Consider the following 21,139-nt stretch of genomic DNA (forward strand, 5'->3'; position numbering starts at 1 on the left):
ATTTCAAAACATGTATTGTATCCACTATATTTAGATACTGTTTTAGATACTGAGAATGCAGTGATAAACAAGACAGAAGCTGTCCCTGCTCTCATTATGGTTGCATTCTATTTTTTTTTTTTTTTTTTTAATTTATTTTTGGGACAGAGAGAGACAGAGCATGAACGGGGGAGGGGCAGAGAGAGAGGGAGACACAGAATCAGAAACAGGCTCCAGGCTCCGAGCCATCAGCCCAGAGCCTGACGCGGGGCTCGAACTCACGGACCGCGAGATCGTGACCTGGCTGAAGTCGGACGCCCAACCGACTGCGCCACCCAGGCGCCCCATCATTATGGTTGCATTCTAAAGAGAGGGAGGACAAATAAACCAGTGAAACATTTGTCGTTAGTTCAATGCACAGAATTAAAATAAATAATGTGTTACAGAGACTGGTGACTGCTTTCATTATTGAAAGACATAAATATTTGAAAGCCCTCACTGAAGAAGAACATTTCAGTTAAGATATGAATGGCAGGAATGTGCCAGCCTTGTGAAGATCTGAGAGAGGAGATTTACAAGCAGTGAAACCAAAATGACCATAGAATGCTTGAGGAACGGAAAGAGAAAATGTGACTGGAGTATAATAAACGAGGGGAAGAGTATATGGAATTGAGGTTCGAGAAGAAATCTTTGCAAGGAGCAAATTTACAGAGAAAGTCAAGTGTTCTGTTTTGCTGTATAATATTTTAGACACCTGTAAATTCTGTAGAAATATCAAAAAGGTAGCTGGATATAAGACTCTGAAGTTAAGAATTATGTCTAAGGGTGTGGATTTGGGAGTTATTGGCACAGAGAAATACTTAAAGGCATATGTCTAGATGAAATTATATAGGAAGTGTACATAAATTGAGAAGGATTTATCCTTGGGATGTGCCAGTGTTAGAGGAGAAGGAACAACCAGTGAGATGAGTGAGAAATCAGGAAAGAGTTCTGTTGCAGAAGGCAAAAAGAGAAAAGTATTTAATAAATGTAGAAGTGATTAGTTACATCATATGCTACTATGAGGTAAAATAGAGAGTAGACCAAAGCAACCATTATTGCATTTGGCAGCATGAATGTCCTTTAACCTCTAATAAGAGTGAACAGTCTCAGTGGGAGTGGTGAGGGTGAAAGCCTGATTAAAATTCATGAAGAGGAAATGGGGGAATTTCCAGTTAAAGATGGCAAAAGAAATGCAATTAAATTCCTGGGTTTTTTTTTCCCTTGAAACTCCATTAAAGCTAAAGTAAAGGGATGGTTTTTTTTTTTTCTTCTTCTTTTAAAACAAAAGGCCGAACTTCACAAGAGCAAACAGAAGGGGACAGGAAACAAATGCAAAAAAAATTTGGAGCCTGAAAAACAAAAGAAAGTCTGGTATCTGTCTTACAGACCTTAGAACCTGGAGCCAGCTGTGAGAATGCTGAGACTAAACTTAACAGCATTATAGAACCTCTAAAATGTCAGGAATGGACAGCGCTCTTTACTTCTGCAAATAGAAATACGAGTGGAAGTAAAAGGAGGCCGATATATTGCCAGTCTGTCTAAGAGGTGATTATACTCCCTAAACCCTTTTCTTGACCTTGGAGTACCAAGCATCTACCCCTTCCTTATCTTAGCAGAAGACTAGAGATTTATTTTCTAGCAAGGATAAAATTGAGATGCAGCAAACATGGTTGAGAATGGGAGTACCATGTTGAAAATAGAGGGATTAAGAACGTAGGCTACCAGATTTTTATAATTTTTCAGTCAGTAGTTTAGAAGATTTTTCTCTGGAAATTGTAACCAGCCTAAGAGAAAAGAGCTGAAGATACTGACTTAAAAGAATTTCCCCAAAGAAATATTCCAACCTGATACCTCTGCTAAAGTTCATAGTCAGACCTATCACAAAGAATTTCAGTGATCTTTTTAGACCCCACCCTTAAATGATTTGGTGCCTAGAGATCTCTAAGCATTATAGGAAAACCTGTTATGTGAGAGCCAAAGACCATGCCAAAAGAACTTACCATGTTAGGGGAAATGGAGACCAGGTAGGTAAAATTTACCCCATTTACAGCAGGTAAAAACTGAAACAAATACAAAATTATTACCTAATGGTTTAAGAGAAGTTGGAAGGGAGATGCTAAATTTATGAAACGTGAAAGAAAAACAAATTAGAAATGAAGAACTCAAGAGTGGAAAAATAAAGCTAATATAACGAGAGTAAAATAAAGTTAAAATGGGAGAGAAAAATATAAAATTGGAGCAACTGTCAGAATCTCTAATGTTGAAATAATGGGAGTTATGGAAAGGGAGAAAAGAGGGAAATAGGAGAAATAAAGAATTGAGAATGATTCAACAAAACTGTCCAGAATTAGAGGACATAAGTTTCCAAGTAGAAAGATCCTATACTGTGACCACTATGGATGTGGAAATAAGTCCAAAATAGGACATATCGCTGTTAGAATGTAAAACATAGAGGAGCTTCCAGAGTAAGAGAAGTAGGTCACATGTAAAGGTCAATAATCAGAATGGCTTTGGGCTTCTTGAGAATACTCTGGAAACTAGAAGACAATGGAGCCTTCTCGTAAGTCTCAGGGAAAACTTATTTCCAACCCAGTATTCAGTATGTAGCTAAACTATTGATTAAGTATGATTGATGACAGTTTCAGACTTGTGATTTCTAAACTGCTTATCTGCCATGACCCCTTTCTTGGGGTGTTATATTTGGAGGTACTCAACAAAATAAGTAAACTAAAAAAGACGAAAGCATAGGATATAAGAAACAGAAAATGCACCTTTAGTAGAGACCCAGAAAATCACCAGGAAGATTATGTATAATGATCCCAAGATGACTGCTGGTTGTAGAGAGCATCTAGTCCCAACAGGAATAGGTCAAAGGGCACCAAGGTAAATAGCTTTGAGATTATGTTGGTAGAATGTGTAATGTGTTTGAAGATGTTAGGAGATTTAGACAGGAAAAAGTTTGGGGCTGAATTGGTGATAGGTGTATAGGAAAGTAAGTCAACAATAAAACAATTATTAACTCCAGGGAAAATTATTTAGAAAGGGGAAGTAATTGTAGTATGCTGTATGGCTCAGTTGTGAATTGCATTTACAGAGTCATAATAATGTTAACTCTGAATATAACCACCTAGCCAAAAGTATGATATTGGGAATTTGGGCAAGTGTGCATGTAAATGAGGTAAGGATGGGGAGTCAAAAAGAATTAAATTTTTCTTAGTGGAATTCAGTAGATGATGCCTAAAAAAGACTCTCTTGAGAGCAAAAGGAGACACTTTTAATAATTACATTGGGACAGCTTGAATAAGTTGGGAGCGTGTAGACAACCTACCTAAAACAGAAGGAATCAAGAAGTAGCAAAATAAAGGATATCAGAGAGTTAACCGCCTGCAGAGACAGTTCAAGGGGTGAAAGTGGTGGAAAGTGGGAATTGGGGGATCAGAGAACAGAGGACTTCCAATTTTTTAGTAAGTCTTGTAAAACTAGGTGGACACTTTAGACTTTGAACATGTATACACTGGTGAAAATAAACACTACATTTTAAAGTAAGGGAGAGAAGGGAATTAAAGATGTTCAAACAGCAAATGTACCCTGCCATGCAGTTTTCCTGTGAAAGGGAGCAGAAAAGGAGGGCAGTACCTGAAGGGGTTGGTGGGTCAGGGGTTGTTTTTGTTTTGTTTTTAGGGTAAAATACTAAGATGTTGATCAGAAAAATCCATTTTTTAAGAGAGAAATTCGTGATATAGGAATAGAAGGCCTTGAGGGTGACAGCAACTGCGATTCAGAGGACTAGAATCATGTCATTAGATACTGCACAGTTTATTTTTAATACAGAATGTGTTGTTTCATGTATAAGGGTTCTTTTCCAAAGATTTCCAGGCTCTGAGATTTTCTGTTAATTATATTTAATGTTGCATGCTGAATTAAAAACATATCTGCTTCTGTATCTGGCAGACTTTGAATGTTTTATAAAATTTCTTAGTTCTTAATGTCTCCCCATTTCATAAATATTTGTAAAGCTTGTTTTTAAACTGATATTTATAAAAGACTTATGCCATCCTTGCCCTCTGTCATCATAAAGTAATAATAACACTGGAGAGCTGGGAAGTCCTATCGCTGAATGACGTTGAGCTCAAGTTGCTTATGTAAAGGAGCATTTGATTCCTACATGTAACTTGATCTTGGTAATTTAATTTGTGAACTTTGAATCCCAGAAACTGTAACTGATCCTTTCCAAGACACATTATTGCATACTATGCTGGCCTAGGAATGTCAATATTTAAGAAAGAAGACTTTTAATAATAAAATTTGATCTGTATTAGATTATGCACTTGAAATTCCTTGCTGTGTGTAGGGACACAGCATATCTCCTAAAACAGAATCATTTTAGGATCCATAGCATGAATCGTTTAGAATCCATAGCATGTGCAGGTGTGACTCTGGATGGTTTTTTTTGTACTGAAAATGTGAGGCCTAGGGTAGTCCCCAGATAGGACCTTTTGGCTGTTCCACCATTACTTTGTTTTGAATTAATTTGACACTTTATTTAACCAAGTTAGAGGGAATTTTTACCCAGTTGGCTCTAGAGTACTTCGTTCCACCTATTTCACTTCTTCCTTACCTTTTCCTTAAATATAGTATGTCACTTGGCTAGAAAAGTAGACAAAAGATCTTGGACCAGACTGTTAAAGATATAGTCTTAATTTGTTCACTTAGCACAATAAATGTTTGGAAGAATACTGTTACCAACATTAGTAAAATAGCCTAATAAAGCATTAGCTTGTATCTTCTAAACCATTTTGGGTTCAATCAGGTTGGGGTCTTTTTTTTTTTTTTTCTAATTTTCCCTATTTTCTGCCTTTTGATAATTAAAGAAGCATAGTCTTGGTTCCATATAAAAAAGGATCAGATCTGGCCTTTTAACTTTAAAATTGTTCTTTTTTAATTCACCCAACATGACTGTTACCTTTCCACTGTTCTTTTTGTTCCAGTCATAGAACTAATCTCTGTTATTACCATGATAGGTATGTCTCTTAGACCAGAGGGTTGTAGTTAGGTCATCTTTGAAGTCTTTTCTAACTCCAGAATTCGGTAATTCCACGTTTCATCTCCTGATGTTCACCCAGACACTTAAAACTGGTATTTTATCTAGTGCTAGTTCCTTTTACTTTTACTTCTGACTCCCTATTCATTTTCTTTGAAGAATTCGTAGCCCTTCATAGTCTCATTTCTATAGCCATAACCACAGAGGCACAGCATCATTTATCAAGGATTATTCACTTGCTCTTTCATGACTATACATTTGAAAACAGTGATAGAATATTTTAGAATCCCATGTTCTTAGAGCATCTTTAATCTCTTTTCACTTAGTGTTACACATTAATTTGCACTATTTTCTCAATTTTAGATAAGATGTATAATACTTAAAGTAGAATTTTTCATGTCTCAAAACTGGGGATTTATTAGCATTAATAAATATTTAACTCATGACAATAGGATGTACGTATTTTGTGTAAATAAATTCTGCCTTACACTTCAGAAAAACTATAGAATATAGGGTGACGAACTTTAGGCTAACAATTTCATTTTAAAGTAGTGAACCTTAATTCCTTCAATGTGGGTAAGAGACCCTTTATAATAAGGCTTTTTTCCATTTCACTTGCCTTCACCCTTCTACTCACTCTTATTCTCATTTTATGCTCTAGTAATTAAAACTTTAAGTTGTAACATGACCAAATTTTTTCTAAAGAAAATGCTAAAATGCAACACCTGGGTGGCTTGCTTAGTCGGTTGAGTGTCTGACTTTGGCTCAGGTCACGATCTCATGGTTTGTGAATTTGAACTCTATATTGGGCTCTGTGCTGACAGCTTAGAGCGTGGAGCCTGCTTTGGATTCTATGTCTCCCTCTCTCTGACCCTCCCCCGTTCTTTCTCTCTCTCTGTCTCTCTCAAAAATAAACATTAAACATTAAAAGAAAAATTAAACGAGGGGCACCTGGGTGGCTCAGTCAGTTAAGTGTCTGACTCTTGATTGCTGCTCAGGTCAGGAGCTCACTGTTCATGAGTTTAAGCCCCGTGTCAGGTTCTGTGCTGATAGCACAGAGCCTGCTTGGGATTTTCTCTCTTCCCCTCTCTCTCTGCCCCTCCCCAACTTGTGCTTTCTCTCTGTCTCAAAAATAAACAAACTTAAAAAAAAATTTTTTTTTAAAGAAAATGCTAAACCTCCTAAGTTTCTCAAATATGATGCTCCCTCAAGTCCTGTGCCTTTGCAAGTTGCGATTCTTGTAGCTTAGAATCCTTTCACATACTACCTCTTGTGCTCTGGTCTGTTATTTCTCACATTCAAATGGTCATACAGATCACATGGGGACCTTGTTAAATGTAGATTCTGGTTCAGTAGGACTGGGGTTTTTAACAAGGCCTCAGATGATGCCAATGCTGATGGTCTCCACCAGCATTGGCATCATCTGAGATACGTGTGTGTGTGTGTATATGTATATATGTATTTTGTTTTAAATTGTCAAGTTAGCTAACATACTGTGTAGTCGGCTTCAGGAATAGATTCCTGTGATTCATCCCTTACATACAACCCCCAGTGCTCATTCCAAGAGTGCCTTCCTCAATGCCATCACACACTTTTTCACCTCCCCAACCCCCTACCTCTCATCAACTCTCAGTTTGTTGTCTGTGTTTAAGAGTCTCTTAATGGTTTGCCTCCTTCTCTGTTTGTACCTTATATTTCCTTCCTTCCCCCATGGTCATCTGTTAAGTTTCTCAAATTCCACATATGAGTGAAAATATATGATATCTGTCTTTCTCTTAGCATATAATACCCTCCAGTTCCATCCATGTTGTTGAAAATGGCAAGATTTCATTCTTTTTCATCGCTGAGTAGTATTCCATTGTATATGTAAACTACATCTTTATCCATTCATCAGTTGATGGACATTTAGGCTCTTTCCATAATTTGGCTATTGTTGATAGCAGTGCTATAAACATTGGGGCACATGTGCCCCTATGAATTGGCACTCCTGTATTCTTCGGATAAATTCCTAGTAGTGCTATTGCTGGATCATAGAGTAATTCTATTTTTAACTTTTTGAGGAACCTTCACACTGTTTTCCAGAGCACCAGTTTGCATTCCCACCAACAGTGCAAGAGGGTTCCCTTTTCTCCACATACTCGCCAGCATCTGTAGTTTTTTGAGTTGTTGATTTTAGCCACTCTGACCAGTGTGAGGTGGTATCTCATTGTGGTTTTGCTTTGTATTTCCCTGATGATGAGCAATGTTGAACATCTTTCTTCATGTGTCTGTTTGCCATCTGGATGTCTTTGTGTCTCTTCATGTGTTCTGCCCATTTCTTCACTGGATTATTTGTTTTTCGGGTATTGAGTTTGAGAAGTTCCTTATAGATTTTGGATACTAACCCTTTATCTTGTATGCCATTTGCAAATATCTTCTCCCATCCCGTTGGTTGCCTTTTAGTTTTGTTGATTGTTTCCTTTGCTGTGCAGAAGCTTTTTATCTTGATGAGGTCTCAGTAGTTCATTTTTGCTTTTATTTCCCTTGATGTTGGAGACATGTCAAGTGAGAAGTTGCTGCAGCCGAGGTCAAAGTGGTTACTGCCTGTTATTTCCTGTAGGATTTTGATGGTTTCCTGCCTCACATTCGGGTCTTTCATCCATTTTGAATTCATTTTTGTGTATAGTTTAAGAAAGTCGTGTAGTTTCATTCTACATGTTGCTGTCCAGTTCTCCCAGCACCATTTGCTAAAGAGACTGTCTTTTTTCCATTGGATACTCTTTCCTGCTTTGTCAAAGATTAGTTGGCCATATATGTGTGGGTCCATGTTTGGGTTCTCTCTTCTATTCCATTGGTCTATGTGTCTGTTTTTGTGCCAGTACCATACTGTCTTGATGATTACAGTTTTGTAGTAGAGGCTAAAGTCTGGGGTTGTGATGCCTCTGACTTTGGTTTCCTTTTTCAACATTACTTTGGCTATTCAGGGTCTTTTGTGGTTCTATACAAATTTTAGGATTGTTCTAGCTCTGTGAAAAATGCTGGTGCTATTTTGATTGGGATTGCATTGAATCTGTAGATTGCTTTGGGTAGTATTGACATTTTAACAATATTTATTTTTCCAACCCATGAGCACGGAGTGTTTTTCCATTTCTTTATATCTTCTTCAATTTCCTTCATAAGTTTTCTGGAGTGTTTAGCATACAGATTTTTCACATCTTTGGTTCGGTTTCTTCCTAGGTATTTTATGGTTGTTGGTATAGTTGTAAATGGGATCAATTTCTTGATATCTCTTTCTGTTGCTTCATTATTGGTTGTAGAAATGCAGCCGATTTCTGTACATTGATTTTATATCTTGTGACTTTGCTGAATTCATGTATCAGCTTTAGCAATTTTTTGGTGAAGTCTTTCAGGTTTTCCATGTGGAGTATCTTGTCATCTGCGAAGAGTGAAAGTTTGACTTCTACTTTGCCAGTTTGCATGGCTTTTATTTTGTTTTGTTGTCTGATTGCTGAGGCTGCAACTTCTAACTATGTTCAACAAGAGTAGTGAGAGTGGACATCCCTGCTGTATTCCTGATCTCAGGGGGAAAGCTGTCAGTTTTTCCCCATTGAGGATGATATTAGCTGTGGGCCTTTCATATATGGCTTTTCTGATGTTAAGGTATGTTCCTTCTAACCTGACTTTCTTGAGGGTTTTTATTAAGAAAGGAAGCTGTATTTTGTCAAATGCTTTCTCTGCATCTATTGACAGGATCATATGGTTCTTATCCTTTCTTCTATTAATGTGATGTATCATGTTGATTGATTTGCGAGCATTGAACCAGCCCTGCAGCCCAGGAATGAATCCTACTTGATCATGGTGAATAATTCTTTTAATATACTGTTGAATTCGATTTGCTAGTATCTTGTTGAGGATTTTTGCATCCATGTTCATCAGGGATATTGGCCTTTATTCTCCTTTTCAGTGGGGTCTTTGGTTTGGCAATCAAGGTAATGCTGGCTTTATAGAATGAGTCTGGAAGCTTTCCTTTCATTTTGTTTTTGCAACAGCTTGAAAAGAATAGGAATTAACTCTGCTTTAACTCTACTTTAAATGTCTGGTGGAATTCCCCTAGCCAACTGGCCCAGGACTCTTATTTGTTGGGAGATTTTTGATAACTGAATCAATTTCTTGTAGTTATAGGTCTGTTCAGATTTTTAAATTTCTTTTTACTTGAGTTTTGGTACTGTGTGAGTGAGTGTCTAGGAATTTATCCATTTCTCCCAGATTGTCCAGTTTGTTGGCATCTAATTTTTCATAGTATTCTCTAGTAATTGTTGGTGTTGGTTCTCTAATAATTCTCTAATAATATGGTGTTGGTTGTGATCTCTCCTCTTTCAATCGTGATTTTATCTATTTGGGTCCTCTCTCTTTTCTTTTTGGGAAATCTGGCTAGGGGGTTGTCAGTTTTGTTTATTCTTTCAGAAAACCAGCTCTTAGATTCATTGATCTGTTCTACTGTTTTTTTTGGATTTTATGTTGTTCATTTCTGCTCTGCTCTTTCTTATTTGTCGTCTTCTGCTGGCTTTGTGCTTTCTTTGGTGGTGCCAAGTTCCTCCAGGTGTGAGGTTAGGTTATGTATTTGGGACTTTTGCTTCTTGAGATAGGCTTAAATTGCAGTGTACTTTCCTCTTAGGACTGCCTTTGCTGTGTCCCAAAGTGTTTGGACTCTTGTGTTTTCATTTTCATTTGCTTCCGTGTATTTTTAAATTTCTTCTTTAATTGCCTGGTTGACCCATTCATTCTTTAGTAGGATGTTCTTTAACCTACACGTATTTGGGAACTTTCCAAATTTTTTCTTGTGATTTCAAGTTTCATAGTGTTGTGATCTGAAAATATGGATGGAATGATCTCAACCTTTTATATTTATAGAGGGCTGTTTTGTGGCCCAGTATGTGATCTGTTTTGGAGAATGTTCCAAGTGCACTCAAGAATGAGTATTCTGCTTTTGGATGAAAAGTTCTGAATATATCTGTTAAGTCCATCTGGTTCAGTGTGTCGTTAAGAGCTGTTGTTTCCTTATTGATTTTCTGCCTAGCTGATCTGTCCATTGCTATAAGAGGAGTATTAATTCCCCCCATAATCACAGTTATTATCTATATGTTTATTTATGTTTGTGAATAACTGATTTATGTATTTGTGTTCTTCCTTCTTGTGGGCATGAGCATTTACAATCGCTAGCTCTTCTTGATGGATAGACCCCTTAATTATGATACACTGCCCTTCTTCATCTCTTGTTACAGACTTTCTTTTAAAATCTAATTTGTCTGATACAAGTATGGCTACTCTAGCTTTCTTTTGCCCTCCAGTAGCATAATAGTTGGTCCTCCATCCCCTCACTTTCAATCTGCAGGTGTCCTCATGTCTAAAATGAGTCTTTTGTAGTCAGTATACAGATGGATCTTGTTTTTTTATTCATTCTGATACCCAAGGTCTTTTGATTGGGGCATTTAGTTCATTTACATTCAGAGTGATTATTGAAAGGTATGGATTTAGTGTCATTGTGTTATCTGTAGGTTTTGTACTTGTGGTGATATCTCTGGTCCTTTTGCTGCTTTCCACTAGTGGTCATGAACTCCTTTAGTTTTGGTTTGTCTGGGATGGCCTTTATCTCTCCTTCTATTCTGAATGACAGCCTTGCCGTTAAAAGATTCTTGGCTGCATATTTTTCCTATTCAGCACATTGAATATTTCCTGCCACTCTCTTCTGGCCTCCCAAATTTCAGTGGTCAGGTCTGCTAACTACCTTTATGTGTCTACCCTTGTAGGTTAAGGCTTGTTTGTCCTCATCTGTTTTCATAATTCTCTCTTTATCTTTCCATTTTGCCAGTTTCACTATGATATGTCGTGGTGTTGACCCGTTTTGTTGATTTTGAAGGGAGTTCTCTGTGCCTCCTGGATTTGGATATCTATTTCCTTCCCCAGATTAGGGATGTTCTCAGCTATAATTTGTTCAAATAAACCTTTTGCCCCTTTCTCTCTGTTTTCTTCTTCTGGAACTTCTATGATACAGATATTATTAGGTTTCATTAAATCACTTAGGTCTCTAAATCTCCCCTCGTGGTGTAGTAATTTCCTTTCCCTCTTTTTTTCAGTTTCATTATTTTCCATAATTTTATCTTCTGTCTTACCTATTTTCTCTTCTGCTTCTTCCATCCTCGCTGTCATTGTATCTAGTTTATTTTGCATCTCACATATAGCGTTTCTTAATTCATCGTGACTATTTCTTAGGTCTTTGATCTCTGCCTCAATTCTCCCCTGTCTTCTATGGTTTTTTCAAGCCTGGCTATTAGTCCTATGACTTTTATTCTAAATTCTTGTTCACATATATTATTTCTATCTGTTTTGAGCCATTCTCTGGCTGTCATTTCTTCCTGGAATTTTTGAGGAGAATTCTTCCATTTCGTCATTTTGGCTAGGTTTCTGTCTTTTATGTGTTTTAATAGCTTGTTATGTGTCCTGCACCTGTGAGAACTACTATATTATAAAGGGGTCAGAGGTGCCTGGGTGGCTCAGTTAGTTAAATGTCCGTGATTTCATGGTTCATGCATTCAAGCCCCGCATCAGCTCTGTGATGACAACTCAGAGCCTGGAGCCTGCTTTGGAGAGCCTGTCTCCCCCTCTCTCTGCCCCTTCCCTGTTCGCGTGTACTCTCTCTTTCAAAATAACCATTAAAAAAAATTAAAGAAAAGGGGGTTATACGCTGTCCAGGGCCTTGCACTTCAGGAAGCATTTTTGGAGTGTGTTGCTTGCACTCGGCTGTTGCATATTTGGCTGCTCTATCACAGTGGTCATTCTTCTACAAAGCTCCTCCTTACTCGTGGTGGATTGTTTAGACCTTTCACCAGGTGTGCTTACATTTGTTCAGAAATTAAAAAAAAAAAAAAAAAGGAAAGTGCAGGGGACTTGGTCCCATACAAAGAGAAAAATGAGAGGGGTGGGAAAAAAGACCAAGCAGAGAATCAGAGAAACTACAAGGCTTAATCCAGAGAGAGAGAAAGGAAAATAAAGAAGGAGGTATAGAAAAGATGTAAAAAGAATAAAAATGCCTGATTAAACAGACTGACAAAGCAGAGAAAAAAAAAATACATAACAAGAAATGACCAAAAGTCAAATCAGAGACTACGAATCTGATTCCAAAGCCGGGGGGGGGGGGGGGGGGGGAGGTGGGGGAAGAAGAGGGTAGAAAAAAGAGAAGAGAAAAAAAATAATAGTAATAAAAAATTAAACAAAAAAAACCAGACTAACATACATAACTGCTGGACAGTCTTCGGTTGGTGTTTGAGATCAGTGGCTGTGCTGTCTGGAGGAGAGGCCATCTGGTTCCCTCAGTGTCAGTCCCACTCCAGTAGATAAGCAGTTGCTAGGCACGGAGGGGCGGGGTTTGGTGTAAGCAGGTCCTGCCTTCACTGGGGGCCCTGAAGCCCCACTGTGTTGGTGATGAAGAGAAAAATGGCAGTACCCCAATCTGTCCTCCCTGGACCGGGTGTCTCAAACCTCGCTGTTCAGGCAGCCCTTACAGAGTAGTGCGGGCAGCTGGCTTGTCCTGCTCTGTGGTCTCCCTCGTCTCCTAGGTGATCGGCTGAGATTCAAAACCTGATGTCTTAAAGGATCCCACACTGTGGGACCCAGTTCTGGGGTAGCACCACTCCGCCCTGCCAATAAAGGGCCTTTGCCCGGCCTGGACCATATTTTTAGTAATAGCAATTTAGACTATCTGACAAACTCATTGTCATCAAGAATATTTCCGGACTCCTTCCTACATACCTTCGTTATCCTTCTTACTATTATCTGGGTATCTGTCTCCCTATTCAGTTCCAGATTTTTGCCTATAAGGACTTTTATCCTTCTATCCCTAAAGCTTAGCATACTATTTAATAGAAAATAGGCTTTCAACAAATGTTTGTTGATTAGATATTATTTTTAAATTGAAGAATAGTTGACATAGAATGTTATATTAGTTTCAGGTATAAACAGTGATTCAGTAATTCTGTGCATTCCACAGTGCTCACCATGATAAGGGTAGTTACCATCTGTCAACATACAATGTTACTACAATATTAATGACTATGTTCCCTATGCTGTACTTTTTATTCACATGACTTATTTTGTAACTGGCAATTTGTTGGCCTTACTTCCTTTCACCTGTTTCAGTCATCCTCCCTCTTATCCCCGGCAACCACCAGTTTATTGTTTGTATTCATGAGTGTTTCTGTTTTTTGTGTTTTAGATTTCATATATATGGAATTTGTCTTTCTGTGTCTGACTTCTTTCACCTGGTATGATACCCTCGAGGTTCATCCATGTTGTCAAGATTGGCAAGATTTTATTTTTATAGCTGAGTAGTATTCCACACTGTGTGTGTGTGTCTGTGTGTGTTTGTGTGTGTGACACACACACATCTCATATCTTCTTTATCCGTTCATCTATCAATGGGCACCTAGGTTGTTTCCATATCTTGGCTATTGTAAATAACTGCTGCATGAATATAGGGGTACATATATCTTTTTGAATTATAGCCTATTTTTGAATTATATATATGTTTGAATTATAGCCTATAGTTTCATAGTCTAATATATATACTAAATGTTAAGAGTAGCCTTTATTGTTTTATAATATAAAATTAATTATGAACCTCAATTTTTTTCCCCTGTATTCCTTTTTTAGAAGGGAAAAAGCCTTAAACATGCCCCAGCTAAAGGTATTTGCTTGAAAATATTTCAGCCTTTGGTACAAGCCAAAACATTTGAATTCTCTATGATAACATAAAGTGTTTCTCACCATTACTGTTTGTAGACTAATTTTTTTTTTGAAAACTAATGATTATGTATTTTTCTTTCCACCCAAGGAGAAGTACAAATGTCTACCACAAGACGAAAACGTAATATGTTATGTTGTTTACCGTAAGCTGTAGTAAAATGAGCTCGATTGTCGACAGGTATGTTTTTAGAGACTCTTTATTTTGAATCCTATAAAGGTATTTTAAAATTTATTATTAGAGTAACGATCTCTATCAAACTGATACGGAGTTTCATGCTTACACATAATTCCTATTACATTCAGTTTCTATATTGAGTAAACATAGTGTAATAGTAAGATATGTTAATGTTATCTATAGCCAAAGTCCAGTGTATGGCTTGTGTCCTAAACAGATCTTGAACTGTAATTTTGAGTTTGATTTGGTCAGAGCTGCTCCGAGAGAAATTGTGATAGTTGGCACATGTTTCCCTGGCACCTTATGGAATCTTTTTTTCTCCTTATGTGTTGTCCTTTTTCTCCGTATCTATCTGTTGGGGCTAACTCCATGTCTTTAAGCATTCTAGTATTTGAGATTGATAAGTGGTAGCTATAATAAGGATTTTATTAGTTGAAATTATAATCTTTGAATCATATTCTTGGGAAAAGGATAAACCTGCTTCTTTGATTTTAAGACTTTTTTTTTTTTTTTTTACATTTTAACAGTGACACTGAGATTCATCTTACAATTGCCTTATCATAGTTTAATTGGTAGCATTTTTTTCTTTCTTGGTGGCATATGAAATACTGACAAGTCTTTATAAAAGTCAATGGTGTTCTTAATTTGATGACATACAGTAACATATTTTAAACTCTTACTCTTTGATAGGTAATGTGTAGAGTACTTTTCATATGTTGCTTCATTTAACCTCACAATAATTCCATGAGATTTTACAGCTGAGGCAACCATAGGTCAGAGAGGTTGAATAACTTGTTTAAGGTCACATAGTTAAGTGATGAGCTGGAATTATGACCTATGTTGGCCTGACACTAAAGTTCCTGTATTTTTATTATAGTGTACTGTGTGATTCTTCCATAGGGGATTCTTTAAAAGTTTTGTAGCTAGAGTTGTATACAGAAGTGACTTGACGTCTGGGGCCAGCCTGTCTCCCTTTCCTGTGAGATAAACAGTGAAGATAAATACTCTACCAGAACTTAAGACCTAAGGGGCAAGGAGTTTCCTTAGAGAGGCCTGCCTGCAGCACTGCCATAGTTTTGGGCTATGCCATATTTTCAGGTGGGCTCTATGTATAGTTGTCTCCTCAGAAAGGATGTTCCTTCACTGCTCCTGAGAGATTAAATATGATTGTGGTATTATGCTTCTCAGTGATTGCCAATTCCCATTCTAGATGATACAACATCTAGAGATAACATCTGTGTTCAGACATAACAGCAGTTTTTAATAAGAGTTCGTTATTTCTGTGAATATCATTAAAATTATGGACTCTCTCCTCAATAAAATGCATATACATACAGAAGTTTTCCTAAGTTGCAGTGCACACATGGAACCTGGAAAGTCCAGATATGGACCTCTGTGATACAAAATTGGCAGATATTCTCAACAATGGGTCCAGCAGCCGTTCTGTGTGCCTTTATAGGCCTTAGAAAGGTGTGATTAAAGTAGTGAATAGTGAATTCATGTAAAACTCCTGAGTCACCTGAAATTATTTAATATTGCTACTTAGATTAAGGGGTTAGCCACCAGGGCTCTTGATTTCATTTGTTAAAATGTTGTTCCCCTAGATCTTCCCATAACCAACCTCTTCTTGTCACTTAGCTCTCAGCTTAGATCTCCCCACCTCAGCAAGTCCTTCCCTTACCACTGAGACTAAAGTAACACTGCAGTAACTAAAGTCTCCCCTTAAAAAAAAGAAAACTTGTCAATATTCCCTTGTTGATTTGTTTTGGTCTACTAGAAAATAAGCCATATGAGAGCAGGGACCTCTGTGTCTGATTAACTGCTCTGTATTCATGTTCAGAATAGATCCTGGCACATGAGTACTAATAAATATTTGTCAAATGAATCAGTAATGAATGAAATGTATTAATGTAAGTTAAATGCTAGATGTTGTGATGCTCATGAGCAATTTGTGGTTTTATTAATATGATGTCTCAAAATAATTTTTTTAAACTATGCTGTTAAAGATAATTTCAAATGGAGTAATTTTTATATGATGGCAGATACACTGACTGTCTATAGTTTTCGCTGATTACTAACAGTCTAAAACAAGGTATTAACCTCCGGTTAAATTAAATTCTGATTTTTGCATGTCATACTTACAGTAAGCTAAGTAAGTAGTTTTAAAATTCACATTTGTGGTAAATTTTTTAAAAATTTAGGTAAACATGGATAAACTTTAGTTTTCTAATATTTATTAGGAAACAGGTTAGCAGTTAGTTGAATTTGAATTTGTACTATCCTTTAATTTTAGAAAAATCCTAGGATGTAACTGATTCGATTCACATGTCATTTTGGTATTGCTGTTGCTTAATGAGTCTGCTCTTATTTTCTCTGTCGACTTTCTTTTTTCTTTTAGAGAAGATGGTAGTATATTTGATGGGTTGGTGGAAGAAGATGACAAGGACAAAGCAAAAAGGTAGTTCATCTTAAGATGCAAAATAGTAATTAAATGAATAATAAGTAAATATAAAAGTAAATAGTGATTTCCAAAAGCTGTCTGTCTTAAGAGCTTAGATATATTAGCAAGGTGGAAAAGCTTAGAATATCAGTATGCAGCTTATAAATTAATAAGGTTATCCTGTAAAAGTGCTCCTCTCATCACATCATATTTGGAGTGTGTAATATCCATAAGACATCACTAAGGATGTTAACCTTCATCACTTGGCTAAGGTAGGATTTGCCTGGATTCACATTTGTAGTTACTGTTTTCCCCTGAACTTGTTCTATTCTTTGGTAGCAAGTTATTAAGTGTAGCCTACCTTCAAAGTAGTGATGGGGGGAATTAAGCTCCACCTCCCATAGAAGGGGATATCTACATATATTTGAAATACTTCTGTAAAAAAATTGTGTCCTTCCCATTCGTTTATGTCTGTATGAACTCATGTATATTTATTTTATAGTTTAAGTTATACTCTAGTGCTGTTTTATTTTGTTGCTCAAATTGTTTCAGCTTTGGCAATTGGGAGTTCTTTCAGGGTAGGCTCCTGTGTCCTCCACATGCCTTTATTCTCCAGTAGAAGGGAAAGTAAATTGTGGAGGTGAGGGAGTGAGATCTAGAGCCATGGTAGTGTTGATGTGAGCTGCCTTAAACAGGAGGCTTGACAGTTAATTATAGTATTAGGAGAGGGAGGCTCCGGGTAGCATTATAGCAGTTTGTAGTCACTGAGAGTGGGCAGTAAGCACTTTCTGGGTGTTTTTTTCCAGCTGTGTTGAACTACGTGGGTGCTTAGACAAGGGTAGACGTTGTTGTAGTATTATACACAGGTACAAAGATAAACATGTAATAAGTAATAGTTACTAAATGTCTGTATTCAGCAAAAAGGAAAAAAAAAAGGTAGTGGGATAAGAAAAATATTCACAATAACCGGGTAAATTCCAGAATATTCTAACGAATGATTAAAATCTAAGAAGAAGATTTTGAAGACAACTATATAGTGTATTCCAGGAAATAAAAAGACCTGGATTTGAAGCTAAAAATATATAGGACAACCCGTATCCCTCAACCTCAATCTGGTGGAGGAAAGTTTTTACAAAATACCTTAGGATAGAGATAAAATCTGTTAAGATAGGAATAATCAGTCTTGCCTGAAAAAAGAAGCAGAACTCTAAGGAATTGACTTGGACAGTGTTGAAGGCCAAGTTTATAGATAGATAAGGTAGCTAAGGGTATCCTATTTTCGAACACTCTGAAGGTTTGATCATGTTTTTAGGGAATCAGAAATACTGTGGCTCTGGAAGACACTGGAGGAAGACAGAGAATCTCACAATATTGTCATAATTAAGCAGAACCACACTGAACTCTGACTGAAACTATGATGAGTTAAAGTACCTTAGTGTTGAACCAAGAACAAAGGGAGTTTTATACCCACCTCCAAAATGAAACCTCTGTGGCCTGTTGTCAGTGAGGTCCTTACAAGGGCTGAGAACTTCCAGCCTAAATATAACAATGAAGTGAAGTTTGCTTTAGTGGTTATGATTCAACAGTAGAGTTGGCAATATTTGGTTTCTGTGTATTTTCTTCCCCTGGAATCAAAATGTCTGGTTTGAATTACTTCATGGTAGCTGTATGACCCTAGGCATGTTCTTTATGCCTCAGTTGTCACCTGTAAAATGAAAAGTTGTAAGTAATAAAGTGTTCCTCATAGGAATTAATGAGATTTCATAAGTGCTTACAGTTGTGCCTGGCACATAAGTATGCCATGAATATTGGCTTTTATTTTTACCTCTATCTGTGTGTTCAGATACTTCATATATGCTAATTTTCAGATGCTTATTTCTTACTCTTTTCTAGAGGAATATAACTAGATCTGCATATCTAAGTCTTTTGTGTATGTCTTTTTAAATGTGAAACAGGCAATTTCATCATATTTAAATTCTGCAAACCATCTGTGCACCAAAACCAGTATCACATGTTGTATCTCACATTAATAAACAGCATTATCAGTCACTTGGGAATCCTCTTATATTTCCCTTTTGCTTCCCTACTGCAAACCAGATCTGATTTACCTGGAATTGATAGATCTGCCTCTTAACCCTCAAACCCACACTGCTCTGTTAACACTGCCACTGCCATGGTTTATAGGCTAGTATGTTGCGGTTGCCTCCTAAATGGTCACCTGACGTCCAGGCTTGTTTGCCATACAATAAATTTTCACGAGTATTTGCTAAATGAATTTGTTTCACCAAGCCTCGATCTTTTCATCACTGTGATGCCAGAATGGTCAACAAGCAGTTCTGTTCACGTCATTCCTTTGCTTTAAAACCTTTCAGTGCCTTCCCCTGGCTTTCAGGATTAAATTAAAATCCTTTTATGTAACATAAAAACTTTATGATTTTTTCCAGTATTTATTTATTCCTCACCCACCGCCACAACTCTAGTATACTTGGGCACAGAAAGCCCATCCATTGACCATATTAGCCAGGTTGAATTACTTGTGACAGGAGTTCATTCCTGGGTAAGTTTCCTATACCTGTAATGCCATGCATACATCTACCCCACTACCACACCCTTTTCTCAGCCTCTGTGACTCCATTCAGTACACAAGTTCAGTACTCTGCATTTCCATAGGAATTAGATAAATTTCTTGAAAGAGGTTGTCTTTTCCCAGTATCCTTAGCCTTTATTAGCATAGTCTCTGTTACTATAGCAAGCACTCGCTGTTTGATGGAGTCAGTTTAATATCTTACGTTTCTTAAGAGATTTGAGCCATTATATTTTTTCCCTCTACAGAATTAAGAAATCTGACTTCAGGGACACCTGGGTGGCTCAGTCAGTTAGGCATCTGACTCTTGATATCAGCTCAGGTCTTGATCTCAGGGTTGTGAGTTCAGGCCCCACGTTGAGCTCTGCACTGGGCATGATGCTTATGTTTAAAAAAAAAAAAATCTGACTTCACAAAGCAGACAGAGGTCTGCTTTAATCATAGAATCATTAATCATTAATCATAGAATGATTAATTGGTCTATAAATAATTGTATTTACTTGTCTGAAGGTCATGGTGCCACTTAGTATTTATTTACTGGTTAGCTGCTTCACATAAAATAGTACTAATTATTCTTTTGGCGTGCATATTTTGAGTGCTTACTGTTTGTTAGTTGTTACGTTTAAGTGCTTAGATGAAAAAATTGGGGCTTTGTCATCAAGAAGTACACAGCCTAATGGAGAGAGAGATATGCAGACATTTGGTTATAGCTCTGTGGTGGAGGCTGGAATAATGAAATAAAGTGGAAGGCTATATGGATAAGCCTGAGGGTAGAGAGATTTTCATTTTTAGATTTGTTTGTAATTTAAAACTTACAGGAGATGGATAACTCTCCTACTTAGTAATTTTGAATAATTATATGCACATTATATGCACTTTCACAAATGCATCTCAGTAATATTCATAATAACTTACTAAAGAAAATACAAATACTTGGTATTTGTATTAAATAAGTTAAATAAATAAAACCTGAGATTTGAATGAAGTTTGTCTTATTGGCATTTTTCTAAGAACATATATGCTAAATGCTTAATATGTAAGTTTCTTTAGTGATTAACTGAGAAGAAAATTACTGCCCAAATTAACTGTACATTGTTGGTAACTTGTGGATAAATACTTACTACCACTATATTGACAGAATACATGATTTTTAGTTGTGTCCGAAGTGAGCATTGTATTAAATTATGTGTGTCATCAAATGGATTGTTTGAAAACTGCTTTTCTTTTTCATCAGAGTATCTAGAAACAAATCTGAAAAGAAACGTAGAGATCAATTTAATGTTCTCATTAAAGAACTGGGATCCATGCTTCCTGGTAATGCTAGGAAGATGGACAAATCTACTGTTCTGCAGAAGAGCATTGATTTTTTACGAAAACATAAAGGTAAAATTTTAACTTTATAAGATGGATTTTTTTTTTAATAACAGACTCTCTCTTAAAGCATAATGTGGTAGAAATCTTGACAGCGATTCTTAAAATTGGATGTTTCCATACCTTTTTTTTAAGAGAAAGAAATCAGTTGCCTTTTTAAAGGTTTCCTGGTATGTTCTTTATTTCATTCAACAAACATTTATTTAGTGCCTACTATACGCTAGATTCTTGGGGTGAAGAGTAGCAGTCCTGGCCCTCAATTAAATTTAAGCCAAGGAAGACAAACATGTGAATAACTAATTTACAACTAATTTATTTATTCCTCACCTGTAGATATTTAAAATGTGAGTAGTGTTCACAAACCGTAAACATGTTGTGAGAACACAGGAAAAAAATGTCAGGAAGGGCTTAAAAATAGCTGATTTTTCAAGTGAGTCTTCCTTTTAGGTTAAGTAAAGAGAACCACATTTCACCCGGAGGGAATAGGAAGTATTGTGTGCAAAAGCAGGGAGAGTTCAGTGTAATTGGAGCATAGTTGAGTTGGAAAATTATGGGTATATTTGAAAGAAAGGCAGGAGCCACATCATTTGGGCCTTATATGCCATTTTACAAGATTTTAGGGGCGCCTGGGTGGCTCAGTCGGTTCAGTGTCCGACTTTAGCTCAGGTCATGATCTCACGGTTTGTGAGTTTGAGCCCCGTGTTAGGCTCTGTGCTGACAGCTCCGAGC

At 36.9% G+C, this 21,139-nt stretch overlaps 1 protein-coding gene across 6 annotated transcripts in view; it reads left to right on the forward strand.

Moving 5' to 3' along the window:
• The window catches only part of CLOCK (clock circadian regulator), a 132,268-nt gene that overhangs the window by 44,497 nt on the left and 66,632 nt on the right, over nt 1–21,139 (forward strand). For 4 of the 6 annotated variants that reach the window (XM_047854916.1, XM_047854915.1, XM_047854919.1 and 1 more), the window contains exons 4-6: nt 13,929–14,018; nt 16,414–16,473; nt 20,274–20,422. In XM_047854916.1, the coding sequence (XP_047710872.1) occupies nt 13,972–14,018; nt 16,414–16,473; nt 20,274–20,422 (256 nt within the window). In that variant the 5' untranslated portion in view covers nt 13,929–13,971. Of the gene's footprint in view, nt 1–1,486; nt 1,567–13,928; nt 14,019–16,413; nt 16,474–20,273; nt 20,423–21,139 lie in introns of those variants that run through there. The other 2 variants (XM_047854918.1, XM_047854920.1) reach the window with 2 other exon arrangements.

This window comes from Prionailurus viverrinus, chromosome B1 (assembly GCF_022837055.1).
Source record: "Prionailurus viverrinus isolate Anna chromosome B1, UM_Priviv_1.0, whole genome shotgun sequence".
NCBI classification, from domain to species: Eukaryota; Metazoa; Chordata; class Mammalia; order Carnivora; family Felidae; genus Prionailurus; species Prionailurus viverrinus.